The 26571-nt window shown below is 41.3% G+C and overlaps 1 protein-coding gene across 1 annotated transcript in view; it reads left to right on the forward strand.

Annotated features, from left to right (window-relative positions):
* NDUFS4 (NADH:ubiquinone oxidoreductase subunit S4) overlaps positions 1-26571 on the forward strand; it is a 125707-nt gene that overhangs the window by 26716 nt on the left and 72420 nt on the right. Inside the window, exon 2 of the mRNA XM_075589110.1 lies at positions 6775-6853. Within this exon, the coding sequence (XP_075445225.1) occupies positions 6775-6853 (79 nt within the window). The remainder of the gene's footprint in view (positions 1-6774; positions 6854-26571) is intronic.

Genomic DNA, 26571 nt, shown 5'->3' on the forward strand with positions numbered 1-26571 from the left:
CAGAAGTGAAAGCTCTATCAAACCGTTTTGTTACTAGTGGCGTCATACTGTATCTATTACTACAAACATATATTTTCTTTAAATACACAGGTGTGTTTTTAGTTAGCATATTTTTGCAGGAGATGTCTGAAACACGTAATGAATAAATCCCATTGATGCTATTTTGTGGGGAGGTCGGGAATGGGGTGAGGCGGGGGGGGGGGGGGGGGGTGGAATTAACTAATTTTGACAATTTATATTTGCCATCAAATTTATCAGGTTTGTGGGAAATAACTGAAAATGTTACATGGAGTCTTGATCCCAAAGGTATGGCTGAGCATGGTCATGAGAAACCTTAAGAGTTTGGTGTAAAAAAAAATCAACCTTTCATAGTTACATAGTAGATGAGGTTGAAAAAAGACATCCGGCCATCAAGTTCAACCTATGCTAAATTTAGACAACAGATACTGTACCCTATATCTATACTTGTTGATCCAGAGGAAGGCAAACAAAAAACCTCAGGTACATATCATCCAATGATATCTCATAAGGGGAAAAAAAAAATCATCTTCAAAGTCTGTTGAGTCTTCTGACCCAAACTTTTTTTTTTTTTTTTTAAGTCTGCGCCCCTTACCGGTGTTTCTAACATCACAACGTCATCTTGCCATGGTAACGTGACGTCATGTGACCCCCGCGGCGTGATTTGTCACCGGAAGCCACCGGAGGTAAGAGAGTTAGAGGCCTTGCGCGATCACCCAACATTTTATTTAAACTCTTAGGGAAAGAGCGCGTGGCCTCTGTAAGCACCGCCTCCGAAGAAAATCTCGTGCCACCCAGTTTGTGCACCCCTGTTCTGACTACTAAGCTGTATTCTAGCAGTATGATTTTGTTTTCAGCGAGAAAAGTCAGGCAAAATTGCTATTCCCATGCAATGTTAAAGAGATGCCCAAGTTTATGTTGCTTTATACAGTATACTTACTGATTGTAAATGCAAGTACGGCCCTTTGATACATTTTATTATGCTGCTGAAGTGTTTCTGCTTGTCCTGTTATTTTGTCCGATTTGTAATTGTGCACAGGAAATCAAACCCCTCCCAACTCTCTGCTCTCCATGTTTACTAACTTTACAATATTTTTTGGTAAAAAAATAAATAAGCTCTGGCATCTATGATTTAGGATGTCCCTTACAAATCAATACTCAGAAAAGTGCCGAATGCTCTCTGAACCTGTCATAGAATTGTACAGCAAGTCCTCCTGAGAGCCCCAGAACATTAGAACCAGAACTGTCTCTATGCACAGGCAATAAAGAGATTTACTGGGGACACAGAGTTTTAAAGCTACATTACTACATTTCCCTCACCCCCCCCTCCCTTTTTAAAATTTTTTTTTTTAATGTAAAGCATGTGACTATATATAATTCTACATTCTTGCCTAACTGGCAATCGTTTGGTGCTCTTGTTGTACTGTAAAAATCCTGATTGTGTGTCTAACAGAATGGCTGCTTCAGTCAGTGTAAATCAGCAGCTATAATGTATCTTTAATGTTACCTTAACATATCTATTGTTACCGTTTGCAGCCTAAACTGCTGGGAATATTGGCAACACATTATCACAAACCGGAAAGTGTCGCAAATATTTTGCACTGCTTGGGAGGTGGGCTAAACCCTGCTATAGAAATCAAAGGATGCTTTAAAACTCATTCAAAATAGCATTGAGTTGAATAATATAATTTTTTTAAAATACAGTCACTATTATGTAATACTACAGAACTGATGCAGCTCAACCCGTTATAGCGCGATCCACTATAACGCGGATCCGCTTATAACGTGGCTTGAGCGTGGACCCAGATTTTTTTTTTTTACACTGCACGCAGGCACACATACACAGGCAGGCACACAGCACACACCTACCCCCCTACCTCTAGTTGCGGCTGCTGGGGTAATTGTGGGGGGCGAGTGCGGGGACTGCTAAGACTGCTGGGGTAAGTGTGGGGTGAGTGCGGTGGCTGCTGGGGATCGTGTAGGGCTGCCGGCGCCTCCCTCCCCCCTCCTCCCGATTAGGCGCGTGGAGGCCATTTAAAAAAAAATTGGCGTGACCCCGGTTACAGCACGGCCGGATCAGGTGTCCACCGAGGACCGCGTTATAACGGGGTTGAGCTGTATATTAAAAAAATAAAACTAAACGGTTACAAGATTTCACATGTTTTGCTGCTTTAGGATGGCTCCACAACAGCCCAGAAGTAGGTCATGGACTTCCTATCTCCTTTCTACAGAACTTACTTTAACTTCCCCCTCTCCCAAATAGAGTAGCACATGGGAAGAGGAAATAGGGACACGATATTTATAACATGCTCAACCTTGGCTGATTATGCAACACAATCGGATACTGTGAGAGCTGCACTGATTATAAGCCAGTTTCCTCTTAATGATAAAGTACTTGTTCTTCTGAGACATGTTAATCCCACAATATCGGGTCATAATATAATATACAAGCACTAAAAACAGGCCAAGCAGAAATGTCTAAGCACAACAAAATGTATGAATCATTTTGAGTTTGATTTTCCTCTGGCTAGTGTGATGTCACTGTTACACATGAGTTTGCACAGGCAGCACCCCCTTTTATCTCCTTTCTTTTATCTTTATTCTCTCTCTGAGAAGGCCATATATGATATGGGTCAAGGAAGCAAGTGACTGACAAACACAACCCCACTTAGAGGCCCTGAGGAAAAATAAATCATGCCTAATGTTTAATGAAACAGAACCGCCAAATCTTTACTTTAAGTATAAATGCATTTCTTTAAGGAAGACCACATGACCTCTTCTCCCCCCGTCCCCCCCCGTCCCCTCTCCCAGGTTCTCTATACATGGTTGCAACTTTAATCAGAACCTAACCATTGAACATAAAAAGCAGGAAAGATAACTTCTACTTGCATATGTGCAGGGGTTACATTATGTTGGCATCTGATGTTCGTACATTCCTGTATGTTTCGGAAGAAAAATTGCAGCAGATGTACAGTATACATTATTTTCACCTTGTACTAAACTTGTACCCATTGTTCATACCTGGTTATTGGGAGGAATGTTTTATTCTGCATTCTCTAGCTTCTGATGCACTCACAATTTATGTTATATATACGCACACAAACACTGTTCCTATGTGCCGTAGTCTAAACTGTCTCTTTTTTCATTTTTTTCATTTTTATATACTTAAGTAAATGTTTTTGTTGATTACTTTTAAGTTTGTATAAGTACATCTGAATGAGTTACCCAACTTTAGTCTGTGAGATTCTGGAGGTTGAATGCTTAAAATCTATTGTGATAACATAAATTATTGCGTTCAGATCTAAACAAGCAATTTGTACAATTCACATCTGAGGTGTGTTTAAACTTGGTGTTGAAGTCTCTATTGAAGTTACTCCCACCCTTTTTTTTTTTTTTTTTTTTTTTTTACGTCTGAATGCTAAGCTTGCAGGGTATAAATTTATTTATTTTTGCATATCCACTGGTTAAACCATTTGAAAGATTCAAACACATGCCCCCACACGTTTCCCCCCCCCCCCATAAATGTAAGTAAATATATGAACTTTTTATAACCTGACTAGAACCCAGGGTTCCTCCAGGGCTGAGCTGTGTTATTTTCAGCTCTGAGCACCCCTGCGTCCTGATGTACCTTCCAGTGAAGTTGCAAAAAATTAAATCAACTTCCTTCATGGGAAAAATAATGGTTGCCAAATCTCGTTGGTCTTGTGGGCCAATAGGAAGCATTCTTTGTAGCCAGAGGCGCATGCAGATAAAGGGCTTTGAACCTAATAATAAAGGAAATCGAGTAGATTCTTGGTGACAGCGATGATGTGGAAGCCATAGGGTGCACTGTCTGGAATGAAGGTTTGTAGGACTGAGCTTTAGTAACTGGAGTCACCAGTTATGCGGTGAAGCCTGGGACTAAAATCTTCTGTGGCACAGGGAATGAATGTCAGAGGCAGGATTGTTGTATGGTTCTGCTGCTAACCTGAAAAGGTATAGTAAGTGGGTTTCTGAGTTAAGCATTTTACATGCTAAGCATGGACACTTCTAGGGAGAAGGAGATCATAGACTGTGAACTCATCTGGGCAGGGACTGTATCTGTAGAAAAAAAAGTACCAGTACCAGGCACTTTGCGTCATTGGGAGAATCGCTATATGAAATAAAATTCTGAGGAGAAGAAACTACGCACTGATATGGGTAAGGATTACCGATCGTTGGTGTAAGATCATTGGGATGGAATGGCTTTGGACTAATGTGTTGTACTGTAGTTCGTAGCGCTGTACATTTTGACTGGCTGGTTTGCTTTATTGTACACATGGGTCTTCCCAAAGAATTACTACATTTAAATCAAAATATACAAGGGAGGGTGAGAGGCTGCAAATGTTAGTTGGAAAGAACTTGCTTTCCTAAAAAGTGTGGATCTTGCCCAGTGGCGTAGCTAGACATGAGCGGGCTCCAGGGCAAAGATCATTTTTCAGGGCCCCATTAAAAATCAGTGTATCCTATAGATTAAAAATTAAATATACGGCACATTTTATATATAGAGATATACAGGCATACCCCGGTTTAAGGACACTCACTTTAAGTACACTCGCGAGTAAGTACATCTCGCTCAATAGGCAAACGGCAGTTCACGCATGCGCCGGTCAGCACTTCCTGAACAGCAATACCAGCTCCCTACCTGTATCCAACCTGTGCGCAAGCGGGGAGACTATAGAGCCTATTACACATGTGTTATTTACATCAGTTATGCACGTATATGACGATTGCAGTACAGTACATGCATCGATAAGTGGGAAAAAGGTAGTGCTTCACTTTAAGTACATTTTCGCTTTACATACATGCTCCGGTCCCATTGCGTATGTTAATGCGGGGTATGGCTGTAGATATATAGATAGAGATATATAGATATCTCAAATGTACTCACCATTTATTTTTAAGTCAGAAGTTCCATTTCCGCACTTTTCGCTCAGCAAACACGTCAGTGTTTTGATCCACATAGTTTCTCAGAAGACATAGAGAGTAAACTCAATCCACTTGGTCTTTCCTGTCCCATGGCACTTCTCAAATAACTCTTAAGTTTTTAGTTTGGAAAATGCACGTTCTGTGCTTGCGACAGTGACTGGTATCGTTAGAAATAACTGCCGGCTTCCACCCTCCTCCATTCGAATCCCAGCGTGAAATGACGCCACGGATGTCACCGTGACATCACACGGCGTCGCGTTGCCACGGTAACGCAATGTGATTTGACGCGGGGATTCGAATTGAGCTGGGTGGCAGGAAGGAGGCGGCCGCCACATGCAAGTGCATTCCCATCACACCCGATAGGCCAGAGAGTGCGGAAAATATATGGGCGGACATTTTTTGTGCCCCCAAAAAGTATGCGGCGGTAGCGGGCCCCCGTGTTAAAGGACAAACCGGTAGAAGAATCGGCACCAGAGCAGGACGGCACGAGGTGAGGAACGCACTCTAGCAGCAGACACTGGAAGCAAGGAAGACTTCCGTGTCAGACCGCTGGGGTGCTCGCCTTCCCTGCCGTCCTGCTCTGCCTCTGTACCAAGTGCTGATTCTTCTACCGGTTTATCCTTTAACGCTGAGGGCCCCGCCGCCACATACCATCTCCCCCTGCCTGTCTCTACAGGTGGTGGGGGGTAAGGAGGGTGGTGGGAAGAGACGGCTCCCGGGCTACGCCCCAGTTCTTGCCCAATGTTTGAGATGAGAATTTTTATTTCATATAGGCAAAGTGTCTGTCTGTCTGTCACAATATACACCTGTTTTTATTTTTTTTATTGTAGCACTGGAAGGTATGGCCCGATTACAAGACATCTATAACTCTACATTTACAACCATTTTAACCACTACAAAATGGCTATATTAAGGGAACGTTAGGGAGTTGATTTTATTAGAAATCACCTATGAACAGAACTACTGTTTTTGTGCTTTCTGTGTAGACTTCTTTGTTTACTTTAAAAAGGTTGTAATGCATTTTATATGAAAACCTAGTAACGGTAATTGGCAGTCCAAAAGACAAAAGTAAATTAATGGTGACAATATTTTATTTATTTTTTTAAATTTGACCAACAAAAAAAAGTCCAACTATATGGTACATTAGTTATTATTTTCAGTCCCTGATCTAGCAGTCCGGAAGTTGAACATCACATTATTTCTATCAGCGGGTTACAGGTTATTTATTACAAGTCTTAGGAAAGTTAAGTGATTCATCAGTCTTTAGAAGAAACAAAATTGTTGCACAGCAAATTTAAATGTTAATGTTATGTGCTGTACCACGCCTCTACAAATTTCACTTCAGATTCTATCCGTAAAATGTATTTTGTTTTTTTTGTAATTAGAGCTTACAGCTAATACAATTGAGCGCACACTTTTATTTTTTTTTCCCCACTGATGCCATCATTTTGGGATCAGAGTTCTGAAATAGTTGTTGCAGCTTTGTTCTATCTGTTCGTGACAAACCCGCTACTGTACATTCATATAGAGAAGTACAGTGTTTGCCACCGGCAGTCTCTCTGTGACAGAGCCTGTAGGCTGACATAAAGTGCAGCCTGTTGTGAACTGCTAAGTGGGAGTCTGCCAAAAACTCAGCAGACAGAACTAATTGGGGAGAAAAAAGGATTTTTGTACCCTCATCTCTCCCTCTTCCATTTTTTACTTTTTTTACAAGACGGATATTGTTAAAGTAACTTGTTTATGTAAGATTTGTCTGCCTCTATTTTCTCATTGCATGAATCATTTTTAACTTCAAGTCTTGCACCGCAGGTCACTGAGCACTTCCACATGGCAGCTGGCACAGAACCAAGCTCAAGACACGCAACTCATCACAGTGGATGAAAAAATGGTAAGGGTTTTATTTATTTTTTTACTGTTGGCATCTTGCCTTCAGGTGCTCTCGCTGTACAATAGATATTGTCATGCTCTTCTAGGAAATCTATGTAAAGATGAGTTACAAAGCAAGAAAGAGGATTCTGGGAAATAAATAAAAAATGAACACCGTCGACTTTAAGGATAGTAAATGGTTAGGGATGCAATATCTGTCATCAAGTGCACAAGCATTAAACAGCACCATAAATCTGTGCTGCCTTACTCAGTTTGTATACAGTATGGTCATCCAGCTGTAGCAGAGTTTGTGAATTTGACAACTGGGAAGTTTATATATTCTTGTGGTTTTTTTTTTCTTTTTTAATCTATCTGGTTTAAACACCTGTTTTTATAAGAAACTAAATGGAAATCTGTTTACCCTTTCCTGGCCAGACTGCATTTGGGTAGAATCCCTTACAAATAACTATTGATAGAGCATACGGAGTGATTGGGTATTAACTGGCAGTGAGGACTGTTATACATCTATGTATATCTTCTCATTTGGATGGCAGTGCCTGTTTATTCCTATTTCTTTGACATACGTTACCTGCTAATCTAGCACACCTTCACTATGTACAGCTCTGTTTGTTCTGATATACCTGTTATGTGTTTTTACCACTTAATCGTGCAAGTGTTTAAAACATAAAATGTCTATGCCGTACTTGGCACTTTACACCATTTGTTATCCAGGGTTGAAAAACATCACATTGCAGCTAAGCAGTACAGACATCCAGTAAGGGGTACAACCCGATTCAGGAGATCCTGCCCCAAATAGTTAAACTGTGTAATGGAACCTAAATTCATTCCATAAGATGGCATACAAGTGTACATGGCATATCCGTGCAGGAAATGTAATTTCATTATGTATTGGCAAATTAAAAATAGAACTTGTGCGCAATATGGTACCAAAATTAATGGGTAAGGGTAGTGTTGATTGCTTTATTTAAAGATGCAGTAAACAAGAGGCGTTAAAGCTACAAGTTAACACCTATAAGTATTTTCTTTTTAAATGTTTGTTAATTTGTACACACGGGACACAGAGGCTTAGGAGGGCTGTGCTTTTCTCTGGCTACTCTTTTTTTATGTTACATCACTTTGTGTTCAACAAGAGGTTGAATGGGCACAGTGGGTTAAGTGTAGAGGAAAACACTTGGTTGACCTGCACTCACCTAGTCAGAGTTTTCAGTAAACCGGAACATTTTCTGGAGGTGAACCACACACTATTTTCAGGTTCAGTTTCCCAGTTAAGTTACCGGGTTGAAATATCTCCAGGGGAAGCCAAATGACTGTCAGATCTCTGACCAATGTGAGGCTGCAACATCATTGGTTGTGGTTTCCTATTGGGCTGAAAGCTGAAGCTGAAAATAGCATGGTTCTGTTCTAGTGTTTTATTGTTTTTAGCTACACAACATTCCACCTTTACGCTAACCGGGGAAATAAACTGACAAAGGCATCTTATTTATAAATAAGTTGAGTTGTGTTGCCTTCTCAATTGTGATTGTGATCAATATGCCCCCTCCACTTCCATTTGCGACAGGTGATTGTTATCCCAAGTGATCACACAAACATGATCACAGAAGACCGACAGCACTCTGGAAAGACAAAGGACACATATTTGATAGGATATCTTTTAGTGCTGAAAGTGCCACAATGTCACAGTCACCTGCAAATATTCTCTCCCCCCCCCTATATGAATCATAAGTTTGTAAATTAGCGTGTGCACAATGGAGTATCTCTCTGTACCTGAAGCAGAAGAGACTGCATTGGTCCAACCTCCAGTAAAACCACACAAGACATCTAAACGGTGTCAGTGCATTGTTTCCTTACTACTTCCTAGCACTGAATGGTGCCATATGGTGTAGCATTTCCTGGCAAATGTTTGTATGGGCCATAATTGTCAAGCATAGCCGCTATTCACACAAAGTTTCCCTCCAGCATTATATATACAGGGTAAGGTGGAGTTGGCTTAGACCTGCTCACCGTTCAAAGGAAAATGACATTAACTACAGTGGGAAAACCAGGGCACCAGGTTTAGAGGCTGAGAAACTTCCTACACAATGATATTGATCGGAAAATAAAATACGAATGAAGACTTGGTACTGAGTTCAGTAAAAATTCTATGCAAATAAAAGACTGGACTGCTAATATGACAGTTCCTGGTGTATACCTGATAGATGATGGCGTTAATTAGATAGTTCATTATAAAATATCTTCACAAGCGAATATACATATACACACATATACACACATATACACACATATACACACATATACACACATATACACATATATACACACATATACACACATATACACACATATATACACACATAATAACATCCTGGCCCTAAATGTTTTGATCGTAAACATTAAAAATTGTTCTCCTTTTCCCTTCATTTTTTGTAACCTTTTGATGCACATACTTTTTACAAATCTGAGAACAAGATACTATAGAGGGAAACCTCGCTCTAATACCCCTTGATGGAGGAGGCGTGCTGCCTAGGGATAGGTCAAAAATGACTATATAGGTGTATCAAAGAGGATACACTAAAGAATCCCTTTTGGTAGGCGCACCGCAGACCTTTATGTAATAAACGGTCAGGGGTGAAATAAGTAAATAGTGTTCTTTTTATTTTAATAAATCATGGTGTAGTTAAAACAGTATACGCTTCGGATGAATATACTGATTTAAAAATTAGACATCTCACGAGGGGGATCTTGAACAACGACCTGACTAACCATATAGCCCCCCCCTACCTGTATGCAGGGCAGGGGTCTTGTTTATTTATACTACGGATACCAGGGTGGTGGGCAGGGACACAGGGAGTTTAATAACAGATAATTAATATCAGTGATCTGACTACTGGGTATACCATACTACAACAAATTAGATAATTACATAAGAGCTAAAGGAGACGTAATGGTAGATTACGAATAGACATTAGATGTCTAATTTTTAAATCAGTATATTCAACCGAAGCGTATACTGTTTTAACTACACCATGATTTATTAAAATAAAAAGAACACTATTTACTTATTTCACCCCTGACCGTTTATTACATAAAGGTCTGCGGTGCGCTTACCAAAAGGGATTCTTTAGTGTATCCTCTTTGATACACCTATATAGTCAAATCTGAGAACAACCCAGAGTATCTTGCTAGATTTTGCTAGTGAATGGTGCTGTTTTTCATGTTATGCATTGAGCTGCTTATGAAGGATGATTAGGCCGGCTACAGGAATGAAGCAATCCGCATTAGACAATCTGTTTGTGTCCTCACACACATACTTTCTTGTCTCAATTTCCCGGTGATGTCAGAAATTAAAGCAGCATTCATGTTTCATACAACCGATTTTAATAGGTGCTGCATACAGTATATTGGGTAATAAGATGTAAGTTTTCCTAGAGAAGATAGCTTTGCTTGGAAATGTGTCAATAGCATGCGACCTTCCTAGTCTACATCAATGCCTTGGTGTATTATTGCAATGTTTAATACCATGCTGGATTTTCATGGCTATAACCTATTTAGTGCCGGAATGGTCACTCTGGCACTGAAGTTGGTAAAGCAGTGGTATTTAGTGTGTAAAATTCTAGTTACAGATGAAGTTTCCGGGACTGGTTTGTCCTCACGGGAACCACAACTGCACAGCACGCACTTAAAGCGTGCGCGTGCTTCACTCAGCTTTTTATAAGCATGAGCGGGTGACCGCGTGCCGCGTGGAAACACAAATTCCTCCGCAGGCACAGTGGACTGGCCACGGAGCGTCCCTAGATAGCAGGTTGGAACCGGAGTCTTAATCTGTAATTGCCATGTTACTGATATGTTGTGTTTATGTTGACTTAGCAATTACATCATTAGGTCTACAGTAGTAAAGCTTTTACCATACCTAAGATATGTAGGGAAAAACGGGCTGTATTTGATAAGTAAAATGCTGTCACTTGCACCCCTAATATAATTTGAGACATAGCACTGGTTTTTTAAAGTAGCTGTCCAAGCTGCCGTTTTTTTAATTTTCATTTTTCCCCTTTAATATGTGCATCAATTGATAAGTAATTGATAAGTAATTAGCCATGTTTCAGATCAATCCATTCTCCTGTGATCGATTGGCGAAGATTCAGCTGGAAGGTTCACTAAATGGCTGTCAGTGCAGCAGAAGAGGACCAAAGCATGACGGACATTTAAACAATAGGTGTATATTCTTGTAATGGCGCAGTGGCTGCTTTTGCTTTATATCTGCAGACCATGGGACTTTGGGTACTAAACCATAATTATTTCTGCTGTGAGGAATGCTTGTGCAATCACTTCAACATGAACTGCATGTCCATTTTTTGCCTTTACTCATCTCCATCTCCCATTGATGTCACTACGCCAGCTCGGGATAAGCCAAACTTTATATATGTATATGTAACACATGTTCCCTTCCGCCCCCCAAACCGCACTTACAGGCCAGTGTATGGGAAAGGAGTGCATTACCTCGCTGTTTGGGGCTTCACCTGTTGGTTCGCAGGAGGTCTGTGTGGTGAGGGTGTTATGAGACTGGACAGGACTGGCTCTTACAGGATTCTGGTTCATCTTGGTGTTATCAGCGCCTCCAGTAGCGATGGCTCCCACAAGTGTAGGCGTTAGCACCCATCACTACACACATGCCTTCTCTCAGCCTAGTAACTGACACCTTAGGCTGAGGTATAATTGCAGGATCTTTATTCAGCATCAGTCAGCTTGGCAGCATACTCTTCTGCATACGCCCCAGGACTTCTGGATGGTGCTTTACTTCCACTTCTTCAGGTGGTCTTGACTAGCCAGCCAAGTGAACAGGCTTACCCCGCAATGGGCAAGACTCGCAGTTCCCACCATCACCTCACCCTCCTTCACCCTAGCCAGGGATCAGGGAGGGACACACTCCTGCATCCTCTCTCTCCAAGGTGGAGAGGAAGACTCCTACATTCTCTCTCTCTCCCAGGGGGAGAGGAAGACTGCTCTAACTTTAGCCTACTCCCCTTTGAAACTTCTGGAATGGGCGGGCTCATGGACTGTACCCACCTACAAGGGGCTGTACAAAGGCCATGAGACACCACCTACATTCCTTCACTTTCTGGGGAAGCAGGGAGCGGGGTCAAGGGCCCACAGATTAACCTGCTAATGCCTGGATCTTATCAGGACTTACTTAGCAGAAACACTACAGTATGTGGGGAGAAACAGGTACGGCTGGACATACCCTGTTACATCCTTCCCTGGGTGAAAAACCCCAACGACCCTGCTTGGTTCCGAATTTAGGAGCACCGTCTGTCATCCTGGAGACCTGCAGAATGACAGAAAATTACATCACATAATTGTATGTGTATTGCTGTTTATTAGATACTAGCTTATATAGCCGGCATTGCCCGGGTCTTAATTTTCCCGTTCCCCGTATCTCTCTGCTCCCCTCTCTCTCTCTATTCACCTGTCTTTCTCCCTCTTCCTCTGTCTGCCTCCCTCTCTCTTTCTCCTCCATTCACAGCACTCTGGTCCCCCCCCTGCACATGAATGCGCCCCTCCTCCCTTCCCAGCTCTGCCCCCCCATCCCCCGTTCACAACTAAAGGTGTGTCCACCTCCCCCGTTCATAGCTCCGGTCCGTCCTTCCCTTCACATCTCTGATCCGTTCCCCTCCCCCCCCCCTTCACATCTCCGGTCCCGTCCCCCCCCCGTTCACAGCTCCGGTCCCCCCTTACCCCCGTTCACAGCTGTGTTTCCCCCCCCCCCCTTCACATCTCTGATCCGCTCCCCTCCCCCTCTTCACAGCTCCGGTCCCCCCCCCGTTCACAGCTCCGGTCCCCCCTTACCCCCGTTCACAGCTGTGTTTCCCCCCCCCCCCCCTTCACATCTCTGATCCGCTCCCCTCCCCCCCTTCACAGCTCCGGTCCCCCCCCCCGTTCACAGCTCCGGTCCCCACTTACCCCTGTTCACAGCTGTGTTTCCCCCCCCTTCACATCTCTGATCCGCTCCCCTCCCCCCACCTTCACGGCTCCGGTCCCCCCCGTTCACAGCTCCGTTTCCCCCCTCCCCCCCCCGTTAACAACTCTGTTTCTCCCCCCCCCTTTTCAGGTCACTGTTGGGTTGGGTGGCGGCTCAGTGGGGTGCGAGCGGGAGGGTTCATCAGCGTTGTCTCACTGGGGGGGTAGGCGGGAGGTTGTGTTGGCGCCGGCTCAAGGGGGGTGCGGGCGGGAGGGTGTGTCGGCGGCGTCTGAGTGCGGGTGCCGGCGGCTGTTGTCGGCGGTGGGTGACTTACTGTGGGGCGGGCGGGTTGTTAGTTGGCGGCTCTTGCGGTGGCGGACGGGCGGATGGGTTGCGTGGCGTCTGGATCTGGTTCCACCCCCAGCGCCGAACGTGCGTGACGTCGCCTTGCACTCAGAGACCATGAGAGCCAAGGCCTGCCCCGTAGTCGGGCAATGAGAGCCAATGACAGCCAAGGCCCGGCCCACCCCACCGTCAGCCAGTGGGAGAGCTTGACAGCCAATGAGAACTCGCACAAACCCACAGACACAGATTTTGAGTTTTATATATATATATATATATATAGATTATAATGGTCTATTGGAGGCCTAGGAGGTGGGTAGTGGGGCTGTTGAGTATTTTGTTTTATTGTGGGTAGCGGGGATGGGTGTTTAAGCCTTGTGGGAGGGGTTAACCCCTTCATTGCCTTAGCGGTATCAACCGCTAATGGAATGAAGGGGTTAAGTCCACCCACCCCCCGCTACCCACAATAAGCCAGGCACGGGTGGCTAACCCCTTCATTGCCTTAGCAGTTAGCTGCTACGGTAATTAAGTTGCCTGTAAATGCATTTTTCATGCATCGGATTCATGCCGGGGATCTCCGGTGCTGGTATTTATGGGTATCCGCTATGGAAACCCCTGGCATCCATCCGATGCAGGAAACATGCATTTTATTGTCTAAGTCCCCTTTTTGCTGATCATCGCAGCTTCTCCCCACCTTCTTGACAACTTTTTGTGGCGGGACGATTTGGAGAAGAAATCGCAATTCTAACGTGGCGATCAGCTGCGATAAACTGATCGGGGCTTATAGTATAGAGCGTGTTTTTTTTTGTTTTGTTTTTTTCTCCGGCAAACAAACCCGGCGATTTTTGCTCTTATCGCCAGCTTCTCGGGGCTTACTGAATCGCTGTAGGCTTTTTTGGTGCGAAGCTGGCGATAAGTGGCTTATCGCTTCTTACTGCATGAGGCCCTAAGTGTCCGAGCTTTCATGCAGTACTGTCTGTGCTATACAAGAAACGAGTATTTTTGAGTAGTGTGTGAGTTCCCTCCAACTAGGAGTACAGTGTAAAGCTACCAAATGTCCTATATGTGACTATCCCGGGAAAACTGAAACAAGTTTGTAGAAGCGCACAGGTAGGGGAAGAAAAATGATATAAAAGATGGTTGAAATAACGCAAAACATTTGTTTAAGTAATGCCTCACAATTCTTCATCCCCAATATTATTCCTTGCTTGCGTAAACCTATCCCGGTTGAGGCTTTCACAAATGTGGTACCTTTTTAAGCTAAAGGATATTGTGACAAATGATGCCTTTTTAGGAGACTTGTTAAGGAGCGGTTTCCAAAATGCATGGAGCTAGATTCAATATTGTTTAATATTATTATTAATAATAATAATTTGCTGAACTTACTGTTAAAAGGCAATGTTTTAGATTAGAATCAGGCTATTTATATGTTAATGATAATTCCCTATTAACAGGAGCAGCTGACTTGCTAATATGTCTGGTTATTACTACACAGAATTGACTGAAGTTTGTTAACATATGGTACGATCAAAGTGACATGAAATCATACACACTTTTATTTTATGGCGTGACGTCTATACAAGCATGCAGTACCACTGTTGCTTTATTTTAACCTTGCCTGTGCTAATATGATTGAGTTAGAATATAGTTATAACAAAATAGATGGCATTCTTGTTCTAATCAGTAGCAGATTAGAATTTTGGCAACTCTCTCTTAAAGAACTTTGCTATGTGTGGTCTGTTATTTCATGTGCAACCTGATATTTATGCTTACTTTTTTCCAAGCCTAAATTCAGCAAGGCTTCCAGATCTTCCAACAAATGGGCCACAGTAAATGTATATTTGTCATTAATTTTAATGTTTCCCCCTTTTTTTCCCCTCTCCATATTCAGAGAAGTTTGTTTAAACATTAGTCTGAAGAAAAATGGATTAAAGGCAATCGCATTTCGTAAGCAGGTACTTTATCATAGGTAGAATGATATTTTGCATAAAACACCAATACATGATCATTGTAAAAGGGCAGGTCCCTGCAAATCGGCCAAGAAATGCAGACTATAAATGTCACTTTGCAAACATAAATACTCCAGAGGCTTCAGAAACACCCTAAATCACGGCCGTTTATTCCCTGCAAACAAGGAGCTATGAAAGTGGAGCAGATCTTCCTAATGGCTTAAATAACAGTGAGATTATCACACCAACAAAATTGATGTAGGCCAGATATGATCGCCTCTGCTCTTGACCAGCTTTAGTTTAATTTTTGTTTGCAAAGCAATATTCTTCATTCTCCAAATATGAACTTATATTTTGTACAGTATGTTAAACAGTTCATGGCCATGCCAAATGGCAACACCCCAAAATGTCCTATCAGAGGATTTTGGCTCCATTCTTTCCTTGTACTGTAGGATCTTAAAGTACTGTAATAGAAGTACAGTAACCTTTTCGCTAAAACTGTAGCCTCAGAGTTCTAAATTCAAGAATTGAAGGGCCTTATTTAATAAAGGGTTCTAATTCGTAAGGCACCTTATAGACTAATCAGTTGGACATTCAGTTTTCTTTTTAACTGTGATATTCTACGGCGCTCCTTCTAATAGATATATTTATATCTATCAATAAAAACAATTATTAAAATCGTAGACCATGCCTAAAAAGCCAAAGTGATATTATACGAGCCCCAAAGTATACTGCTGCTCAACCATGATGAAGCAAAGTAAATTTGCGAAACGCGTAGTTGCACGTCGGGACGTGTAGCCTTCTGTCTATCAAAGGCCACCGTAGCCTCCACGAGAGCTCCGATAGCAGTCCTGTCGACCGGATGCGAAAGCAGGAGGAAACCGCACCGGATTACTCAAGAGGCTGCCTGTGCCAGAGGTGTTTTATTTCCTGTGAGTTATTGTATACTCCTGTTTTTACTATTAAATTGCATGGTTTATATCTCTTTCTACGACTGTCATCCTTATTGGGACCACTGCAAGGATGCTGGTCGTCCACCGTTGCATGATACCAGGTGAATGAGGGACTGACTGAGAGGGGGCACAGTCAGTGCACAAAGACTTATTTGATGTGAGGTGCTCTCTCACATGGCCGGGAGAGTACAGCTATTATATTTACACTCTATTCCCCATTTCAAACTCACTGTCTTGCCATTGTTTCTGAGGAAAACTATCTCACTAACCAAGTGTTTTTTTTTATATCTATGTACTTTTTCTTGCGCTCACCGCCCTTTACCTTCATATTCTAAGGTGCATAGTGTGTTTCCCCCTTAGACACTTGAGAAGCTCATGGACTTTTTTTTATTTTTTACTTTACAGGCTGGTAATATTGTTTATTTGCAGCACTTAATGTCATAGGAAGGTTACAATACTGTACGGAATGAGTGGCATAGTCCCATGAGGCTCGGTTTGTATGGCTATTTTAAAGGCACAGTAGGAAGTAATAGACACCGGTTGTACCGTATTGGCCTGAATATTGTACGGCTTCGCACATATGACACTCAAGTTTTGAAGGTGTTCTCCATGAATAATTAAAGGTGTTTGGCTGCGCATATAATACGAGTACAGTTTTCGGAAGGACATTTTTAGGGAAAAAACATAGCACTATATTCTGGCCAATACGGTATATGTTCTAGTGTTGAAGGCTTCACATTTGTCATTAAACCATAGAGAACACGTGGAAAGAAAAGGAATATTTAGTAATGATTTAAACAAAAAAGACCACCATAAAGCCACACTGGGCAAAGGAATGCACACTGGGCAAATGAATGCTTCTTGGTGATGGGAGCAATTGGATTCATTATAGCTGAACACATTTTCTTACCTTTTAATATGACGTGCTCATTGTGCCTGTTTTTTTTTGTTTTTTTTAATGTTTTCAATTATTTTGTTGCAATATTTTACATTAATATACAAAGTTCAGTTATTGTCTTCCTCTTCAAAATATTTTCTAATGCTGACAATACTGTATGTGCATCGCTCTGTAGGGATTTTGCGGTTCAATGATTTCCTGCCACAAAGAACTTAACTCCATTTAATTTTGGTGCCTGAGGCACAGGGAGATGAAGTAACTTGCCCAAGGTCACAAGAAGAGCTGACACTGAGATGTGAACCAAGTTCAGCAACTTCAAAGACTTCAGATAGGCTTCTTGGGGGGATGGCTGCTTTAAGGAAAAATGTTGGAATTTGTACACTTGCAAAAAACTCAACCTCCTGAGCAATATGCAGATTTGATAAATTAATTTAAAAAAATTGCCACGACCAATACATTTTGTGAATAAGGAAGAGATATAAAATGTCTACAGGCTCGGAAGAGATGATCTCAAATGAGTCTGTGTATTTGGAAGACCTTTCCCCTGAATGAATCCTGTCCGATCAAAGGTATATTTCTCTTCGGACCATGATCGGGGAGAAATAAATTAGGATGCCGAAGCTTTTAATACAGAACTACTATAGTAGATGGTCTAATCAAATCAATACACAGGTCATGGGCATGGAAGACGTTAACCAGTTTCTCTTCTGGATTTCTTATTCGACGGTCTGCAGAGTAAGCTGCAAACATTTCACAGTCGTCTGACAGTATTGGATATCACAAAGTAATGGGAACAACATGACTGATAGCGGGCAAATTCTAGACTGCTTCTGCAAATCTATGCTTGTTTAGAAGAATATGCCCTAGTCTGGGATACCCCTCCTGAAGGCTGACGCTCCTATAGCCAGATTGGCACATCGCACTGCTATCCAGTTGGAGGACAGCACGCCTTTAAGAGATGCTGGATAATGGATAGGAATATGGAAAGTATGAAAAAATAAAATGCATGTGTTTACAGGAGCAGCCACCAAGCATCGCATCTTTTTTCAGAGCACTTAGTCTTGTGTACTAATTTGCAAGAAGGGGTCAAAAGACCTAATTTGGTGAAGTAACTGACAGAAATGCAGACGGCTATGGATAGATTTGTGAAGCATCATTATGTTCTATCCGATTGTACATAAAAGCTATGAGTTTTTCGATAGCTAGAGTCTCAGTCCAAGAACAAGTGGTCATCCTTCACTTCGAAGGTGAGTACCTTTCTAGAGATAAGTTGGAATCTCTGATTTATGAAGTTAGTGGGCAGGAAAACACATTTTATGTCTCAAAATAGAAAACTAAGACCCTATCAAAGGCAAGCAAGAACCTATGGGCAAAGAAGCTATAACAGACCAGGCCAATTAGGCTCTAATTAGGTTTTTTTCTTCTCCTTATACCTCAAGAAGAAGAAAAGCCATGATGTTACCAAAGCAGTTTAATCAATAAAGGTCACTGGATCCAGCCCCCCTTCACAACTTGTCAGTAGAAGGGCTGATGTCCAGATTCCAGGATAGCATAGTCCAGATCACATGAGATGTCTGCGATAAGACTGTAAATCTGATCAGGGTATGCACTCACGTTCAGTCAAGTCAATCAGGAATTTCTTTGCAACATCTGAATCCAAGGAAAGGGGAGGAGTTACAGGTGTTAAGAGATGGGGGTGAAGAATGTGACGGGGAGGAAAGGGTTAATACCTGATTTGCCATGCATTACTGTTGTTGACCTGTCCCTGCCATTTTTATTCCCCATTTGCAGGCATTCCCTGTCTGCGAGGATAAAAGACAAGATGCATTGCTTGCCATACCCTCTAACTGACACATGATGGCAGATCTTAAATGTAAGGCAGGAGGAATTTTTTTTGTAAGTCCAAGCAGGAATTACTTGGACATCCAGCTGTGATATGGGTGAATGAGCTGGGGCTATTTTTATGACCAAGCCTCAAAGGGCTGTAGTTATTTTTATGATGGAGCCTCAAAAGGCTCTCACAGATTTAGAGTCCCCCTGTCTAAAAGAGTGTCAATTATGAAAAGACCCAGAGATACATAATGTATACAATACTGGCATACTGATGCACAGCAGATGTCAGGCTAGTGACATTTATTGGTCAAAAAGCAGACTTAGTGGTGCCAAGAAATGGGTATACCCCAGGTATGCTAAGTGGCATGGGCATCAACCTGACCCATGCGCCCTGCCCACCGGACAGCCCTTTTGACTGGTCTTATGAACTTTGGGTAACTTGACTATTCGTGGGTTTTCTTGTTCCCAAGAGGGGATTGGATCCACATGTTAAAGATAGCTTTGGGCAGTCTATAACTGTGGCTCCCCCGTTATCCCCAGTGTGATTCTTGAATTTTAATCCATGATGTAAAGATGCAAGACTTTGTTCCAGCACAGTAGCAACCAGTCCAGGAGTGAAGGGGTTAATAACCACATAACCACAGGACTTTTAAAACCAAGGCTGCATTTCTTGCGCTTGCAAGCAGAGGACAATTTCTTTTCTTTCAAAGGACAATTTCTTTCATTCCCTTATTCCAGTAAGTGTTTTCAAGTGTATTCTGCAGATGTCGTGTGTTTGTCTATTAAGGAAATAAATCACAATTTATTTTGCAACTTGTTCTGTTCAATCGTGTACCCAGAAATATAAATGTTTTGATAAAAGTTGGTGTCATCGTGACAAAGAACCTCAAGCACCTTTTACAGTCGGGTGACCAGAGGTTCCACAGTCACAAAGGAGGAATGGAATTCATTCATTTTTATTTTTTTTTCCCTCAGGCCAGATCCTACTGAATAATGTACCCAATATCAGTGCTGAAGCAGGAGAGTTCCTAACCTCAATAGATTCCAGGGATGCGTATTTACACATCTCAATATCAAGTGCCAATCATCATTGTGACGATATGGGCAATGAGGCTCTTATAATAAAGATGAAGCCCAGCCATTGCCCTATAATCTGGATGAATATACAGGGTTGCCTAGTACTGTACTGTACCCAGCATGTACCTGGCTAGCTTAAGCAAGTTTAAGGCAAGTTTTAGAATACTCGTTGGCTCGTCTGTAGAAAGAACAATGGTTTAGAAAGTTAGACTGTCCTTTTTTAAAGGAAGAAATGGAGAAGCTGCATAAAAAATACCATTGCAAGGTAGAAGAGGTTGTATTGTTAAAACATACATGATTAAAGGGAAAAGTCCCTTCGATTTTAAAGTGGGCCCATTTGACCAGAGTGATGGCGACTTCATTGACAAAAAGTGGATGTATCGATCAAGGATTTATACACCACTGGGTTGGGCCTCGCTTACATACATTAAGACGTTACCGCATTGACATTCGAGGCCTCTACACATTACGAGGTGTGTGTTGTTCTCATCCACCAGTGCCTGGGTACGACGCATTCTTTACCACAGCCATGAGGGAGATCAGGAAAACGGAATTATGCATTTAATATTATTTTAGTTTCCTTGACCACCTCCATGGCTACCTATGCTGCTCTTCCCTCTGTATTTGTGGCCATATGTACTGTAGTGCCACCGATTATTCTAAAACAAACCTGGGGCAATCTCCAAAAAGTCCCAGGTACATGCTGGGTACATGTTGCAACGTTTCACACATTTCTGCAGACAGACTAATGGCCCATCGAATTAACAGCGGGGGTCCCTGGCAGTGCCGGGAACCCCTGCTGTGTTAATCCGATGGGCCAATAGCCTCTAGGAATGTCACTGAAATGTACCCAGCATGTACCTGGCTAGTTTAAGGCAAGTTTTAGAATACTCGTTGGCTCGTCTGTATGTGTTCTAGTTTGGGAGAAATAAGGAGTGAAGCCTGGTTATATACCTTCCTGTGCATTTTCTACCTGTCCTGACCCGCCTGACAATAGGATTAACCTATTCGGTACCGCAGACATGGAGAGATATAAGGAAATTAAATGAACGGTAAATATTATTTTTTATATAGACAAAAATGCTGACTCCAGGTGCCATGCAAGTGCTTCCTGTAACGCATGTAACTACATGTCCTTTAGCGGTGTGCTGGAGGTGCAGTCCTATATACGGTCCATGGACTTCTCTCTTTTTTTTTTTTTTTTTTTTTTTAAATCCAGGTTTACTTTTCTTTATTCATCCTGACGACCTGCTTCACTGAAATAATCCAGCTGTTATCTATCTTTATGAAATATTAATGTAAAGCAATTTTTGTAGGGCCGCAATAATTTTTTGTTTACTTTTTTATTTTAACACTTTGTAACTGTTCCTTGTCACATTTCTCTTGGTTTTTGTACAAGCTCCTGGGCGGGGCATGTGGTACCTTACACCAGCGGTGCGCAAACTGGAGGGCGTGCGAGAATTGCTAGGGGGCGCGGGCGGTTACAGAGACAACTGCTGCCAGCTGGGTCTTCGGTGACGCGTCGCCATGGCAATGCTGGGGCATGGCAACACGCATCACATGACGCGATGGGGTGACGTGACGTCAGATGGCCCGCGATGTCATTTGACTCTGAGCCTTTGGGAGAGGGGGGGCGCGAATGCTGCGGCTCCCAGGAAGGGGGCCGCAGCTAAAAAAGTTTTGGCGCCGGTACCTTACGCATCAGTTGCTTGTGTGCATTTTACAATAAGCTGTTTATGCCTAAACTTGAAAAACTATGACATCTGAAAAACCTAAAAAAAAAACAAAAAACATATATTGCTGCACCTTCTATTGTTCTCTTAGAATCTAAAACCTATGATATTTTTAGGAGGGCTCTTTTTTTACCTTTCTCCGCTACTTTCAGCCTATCTGAATATTGCCAATAGTGGTTCTAGTTGATGCATTTAAATCCATTCTGTACAGAGAGGCTTGCAATTCATTTGCAAACAATGCACAGTAGTACTTAGGAGTTCAACATTTCCATAATAACGGTTCGGGATTGATACTTTGAACGTGTTACATTTAAACCCTTCAGTAAAAGGTCTGTGACGTAAAAAAAAAAAAAAAAGTAAATAAATACCGATAAGCACTGTTCTTTAAAAAATAAAAAACTTTGCCTGTACTTGAGGTCCGCACACAACACGGCAATATACCTTTCAGAGTCTTTTTCCTACAAAATACATTATGGAAAAATCCTTAATGTATCACTTATTAATGTGTTTTAGATTTTATCGCATTGTTTGGTCAGGTCCTTCACTGGTATATGTGTTGTGTATGTACTGTATGTGTATATCTAGATCCCATTATTATTTCGTTTTATACAGTGCCTTCTTTGTTCAACCAAAAAAACGTTTCCACACTAAATTTAGAAAGCAGCATGAAATTTACACAGGATTATGGTTTCAGTACCATAATGCTAAAATGGGTTTATCGTTCCATTGAGCAGTTGCTCCGGGAAATAGAACGACACAATTCTATACATTATTGCAAAATGTATTTTCTAACGTGCTTTTGCAGAATGTTATTTTGTTGTGCCATATTCATACTGTGCTATACAAATAGATATATATGTATATTGTAACAATTTAAATTCGAAAGCTGCCTCAGCCTGTTCTATTAGGTTCGTCATCTTAAGCCTCACATGGAATTAGATCAAACGCAAATTAATGTAGCTGGCTTCTATTTAGAATATGAAATGTCTAATGTAGCAGCTCTTGATATAGGTATAGATCGCCGTGCTTATTTCAGACCCCTATTTAAAGTTACTAATCACTTTGCTTGGGGTGGGAACATTTTAAATCTGTATCTTTAATCGAAAACAAATAAGAAAATAAATGACTGCTACATTGAAAACCACTGGATCCAATCTTTGGAAATTACTAAGTAAAGGTCTGTTTTCCACTCAATCTTATTTTATTCCTCCGACATAATTCAACATAATATTAAAAATGGCATTTAATTGTGGTAGGCAGGAAGATGTGGATTGAAGCATCCCTGTTGCAGCTTCAGCCAAGAACTGTGGATACTCTGCATTGCTTGTGCGTTTCCAACTTAGCATAGGTTCTAAGGAACTTATTTTTATGTGTTGCCCCCGTTAAAGTCACCCGTATTGGCAAACAAATAAATGCAGGGTCATGCAGTCAAATGAATATAGGTGTATCTATATAATATATATATAATGTAACTCATGGACATATAGTCCAATCCAAATGTATCCTTCTAGCTTTGAGTGCATTATGTGTGGGTCTTTTTTGGATCTCCTCTTGGATCCACCTTGTATACAATATATACTTTGCCTCCATGCACCTTGTGTCTTAATAGACTATCAATTCAGGATAAAATAAAGGGTGAGCGGTCCGGTCCATCTTTGCTATAACCTATATAGTATAGTAAGGTAGCAATGGTTTTATTCATAGCAATCCTTAGCCATGGTTGGGATAAGCATCGTGGCTGCACATTCCTTTTCAAAATAAGCATACAAGATTTATTTTTTCCTTTCAATGTTTTATGTATTAAATGTTGCGATGTGGAAACAATCCCAGGAAAGGCACTGGAATAAAGCTAATCCAGTAGATTATTAGCCACTGCTCATATTTTTGATGTGCTATTTTGGAATGTTTTTAAATAAGGGAAAACGGGTGAGTGGTCTGCAAAATTGGTTAGCTAGAAGGTTTCAGAATATTCTAGGCAATGGAATAGTTGAAGTAGCTCGGTTAAAGTAATCTAATTCATGTAATGACATGACATTTAACAGATTCAACGTAGTAAAATGAGAACCGTAGCTATAGGGAGATAACTAGGTACCAGAGTTGGACCATCTAAGAATGCGAAGTTCCCATATACTGCAGGGAACCCTAGTCATCCATTCCTAGGAAGCTTAAAGTATTGCAGCCTGGCCAGTAAGTTAATGTCTTGATCAACAGCCCATGTGAAGGTGATCTTTACAGACGTTATTAATTGCAGGTTAAATGCATACAAAATCCCAATTTTTGGTGCTGTGCCGAATCTGAGAGCATGGATTTTATCTGTCGGGAGTGGGAGGTAGAGATCAACCAGTGGGGAGGTAATTTCATTGGGGGAAAGGAGGGGGAAGAGACTTTAATCTGGGGGAAATCAGGGGGTGGTAATCTAATGCATGGGTGGAAAGGGTTTTCATCCGGGGATAGTGGGTGGCAAGCGAATTGAGGGGGAAATTTGTTTGTGGTTGTTTCATCCAGAAGTAACTGGTTAGCACGGGGTACAGCCTGTCAGTCATTTTTTTCCTTTTTCTTTTATAATGGTGAAAGATCGAGCGCAAAATACTGTATATTAATAGAACATTAAATAAATATTGATTGATACATAAGTAAGCGTACTGTCCTGTGATGGGTGCTGCTGTGGGGTGGATTCGATCCACATCCACTATAGAATTAACAGCAAAGGAATCCAAAGTGCACTCTCATCCAGGTGTGTGTGTGTGTGTATGTATATGTATATATATGTGTGTGTGTGTGTGTGTGTGTGTGTGTGTGTGTGTGTGTATATATATATATATATGTATGTGTCGACAAATCACCAAAAAATCTACTCGCCGCTTAGTCCACACGTGTGCTGCTTGGGCCAATAGGAGCTCACCACGATGTTAAATCCACTCGCCCGGGGCGTGCAAATGTATAGGTTTGTCAAACACTGTGTGTGTGTGTATGTTTATATATGTATATATATATGTATATGTATATGTATGTATTATATATATATATATATATATATATATATATATATATATATATATATATATATATATATATATATATATATATATATATATATATATATATATATATATATATATAGAGAAGGAAAAAAACAGAAAAAAATAGTGTAGCACTAGCAAAAAAATTGCAACAATAAAAAAATACGATATTACTCACATTTTATGTGAGCAATATAGGCATTTCAGTTGTTCCGAGTAACCAACTCGGGTAGAGTGGTGGATCACTCACTGGTGGGACAGAATACTCCCACGAAAACAAAGCAGAGGACACTGCTAATGTAGATAACTTTGAGAATGTAGTAATCAAAACAGAAAACAGGTAAATAATCGAACGTGGGCAGTTGAACCCCCTTGGTCACGGAGTGGGGGATGAAGCCCAGGAGAAACCCTTCTTCCAGTAAAACCTTGTGGTGGCCATCCACAAAAAGTCACTCTATATATAGGGGTTCAAGCGTCCTCGGTGGTCCTCCACAGCACCTCCTACTCAGTCAGCTTAACTTGGCTTTTTTAGTGTTGCCCTATGCGTTTCATCCAAAAAAGACTTCCTCAAGGGGCATAATAGAGGACGCTTGAACCCCTATATACAGTGTCATTTTGTGGATGGCCACCACGAGGGTTTGCTGGAAGAAGGGTTTCTCCTGGACTTCATCCCCCACTCAGTGACCCAGGGTGTCCAACTGCCCACTTTTGCTTATTTGTCTGTGTGTTTTCTGTTTTTATTACTACATTCTCATAAAGTTATATACATTATTCCTGTGTCCTCTGCTTTGTTTTTACTGGGAGTATCCTGTCCCACCAGTGGATGATCCACCACACTACCTGAGTTGGTTACTCGGAACAACCGAAATGCCCATATTGCACACACAATGTGAGTAATATCATCATATATTTTTTTATTGTTGCAATTTATTTATTTGACAGTGCTACACTATATTTTATCTTTTCTTTTTTCTCTCTTTTACATATATATATACCTGGATGAGTGCGCTTCGGACTCCTTTGCTGTTCCTTTTATAATGAAAATACAACAATTTCGCCTATAATACCTGTTTTAGTAATCCCCTCAGGACAGGGCATTATAATTGTCCATGAATGCCAGGGTGGGTTTGAAGACACTTCAATTAATTAATGGCCAGGCAATGTCCTTCAGGGTTTCTTACTTTAAATAACCAGCTTCATTTTATTGTTCCTCACTCCTGTACAAACCTTCCTCTGTACCATGTCCAGAACCCACATTGTAACATTTAGTCATTCTGAAGGTACACTTGCATGGTGTGTTACTAATGAAATTAAGTAATGTCCTATTGTGAGGTGTATTGGACTTAGAACTCACAAGTTGGATTAGTCTTAAACATCGCTGTTACCACGTCTTCTCACAGTATTCGTGGAGATTAGAAAAACAGCTGTTTACATGCACACACTTGGCAGCTTAGATCAATTTTGTTTGAATTCTTTGTATTTTTTTTTTTTACATCTGATAAGCATATACCACATTTAATTTGATACATAATAACGTTAGCCTCAAGAACACGGCATACATAAATAACCACTTTGCTTCCCTTTTGCATGTGTTTCTTTATCAAGTTAGTAACTTGCTCCATTAAGTAGTACATATTTACTGATGATATCATTACCTTATTACCGGTCAGGATTATGTCCAGTCTATTTTTGAATATCATTACCGATGATGGTCGGCTAGCCTCCCTCCAAAATTCTTTTGCTTTATTAGATTAAAGCCCCTTTTTGTTTGATCATATGTCCTTTAATTCCACCGAGGCTTAACTTGAGGACAAGCTGTTTTGGAACTTGGTTTGCAACTTACTTTTCAGAGGAAGAATTAATTCCTCTTCATTTTTCTGAACCAGCAAATATCCAGACCGCATCCTGAACTGTAAATGTTCTTTAGCTAAACTAGAAAGTACAGTATGCTTATAGTTGTA

This window comes from Ascaphus truei, chromosome 1 (genome assembly GCF_040206685.1).
Source record: "Ascaphus truei isolate aAscTru1 chromosome 1, aAscTru1.hap1, whole genome shotgun sequence".
Classification (NCBI taxonomy): domain Eukaryota; kingdom Metazoa; phylum Chordata; class Amphibia; order Anura; family Ascaphidae; genus Ascaphus; species Ascaphus truei.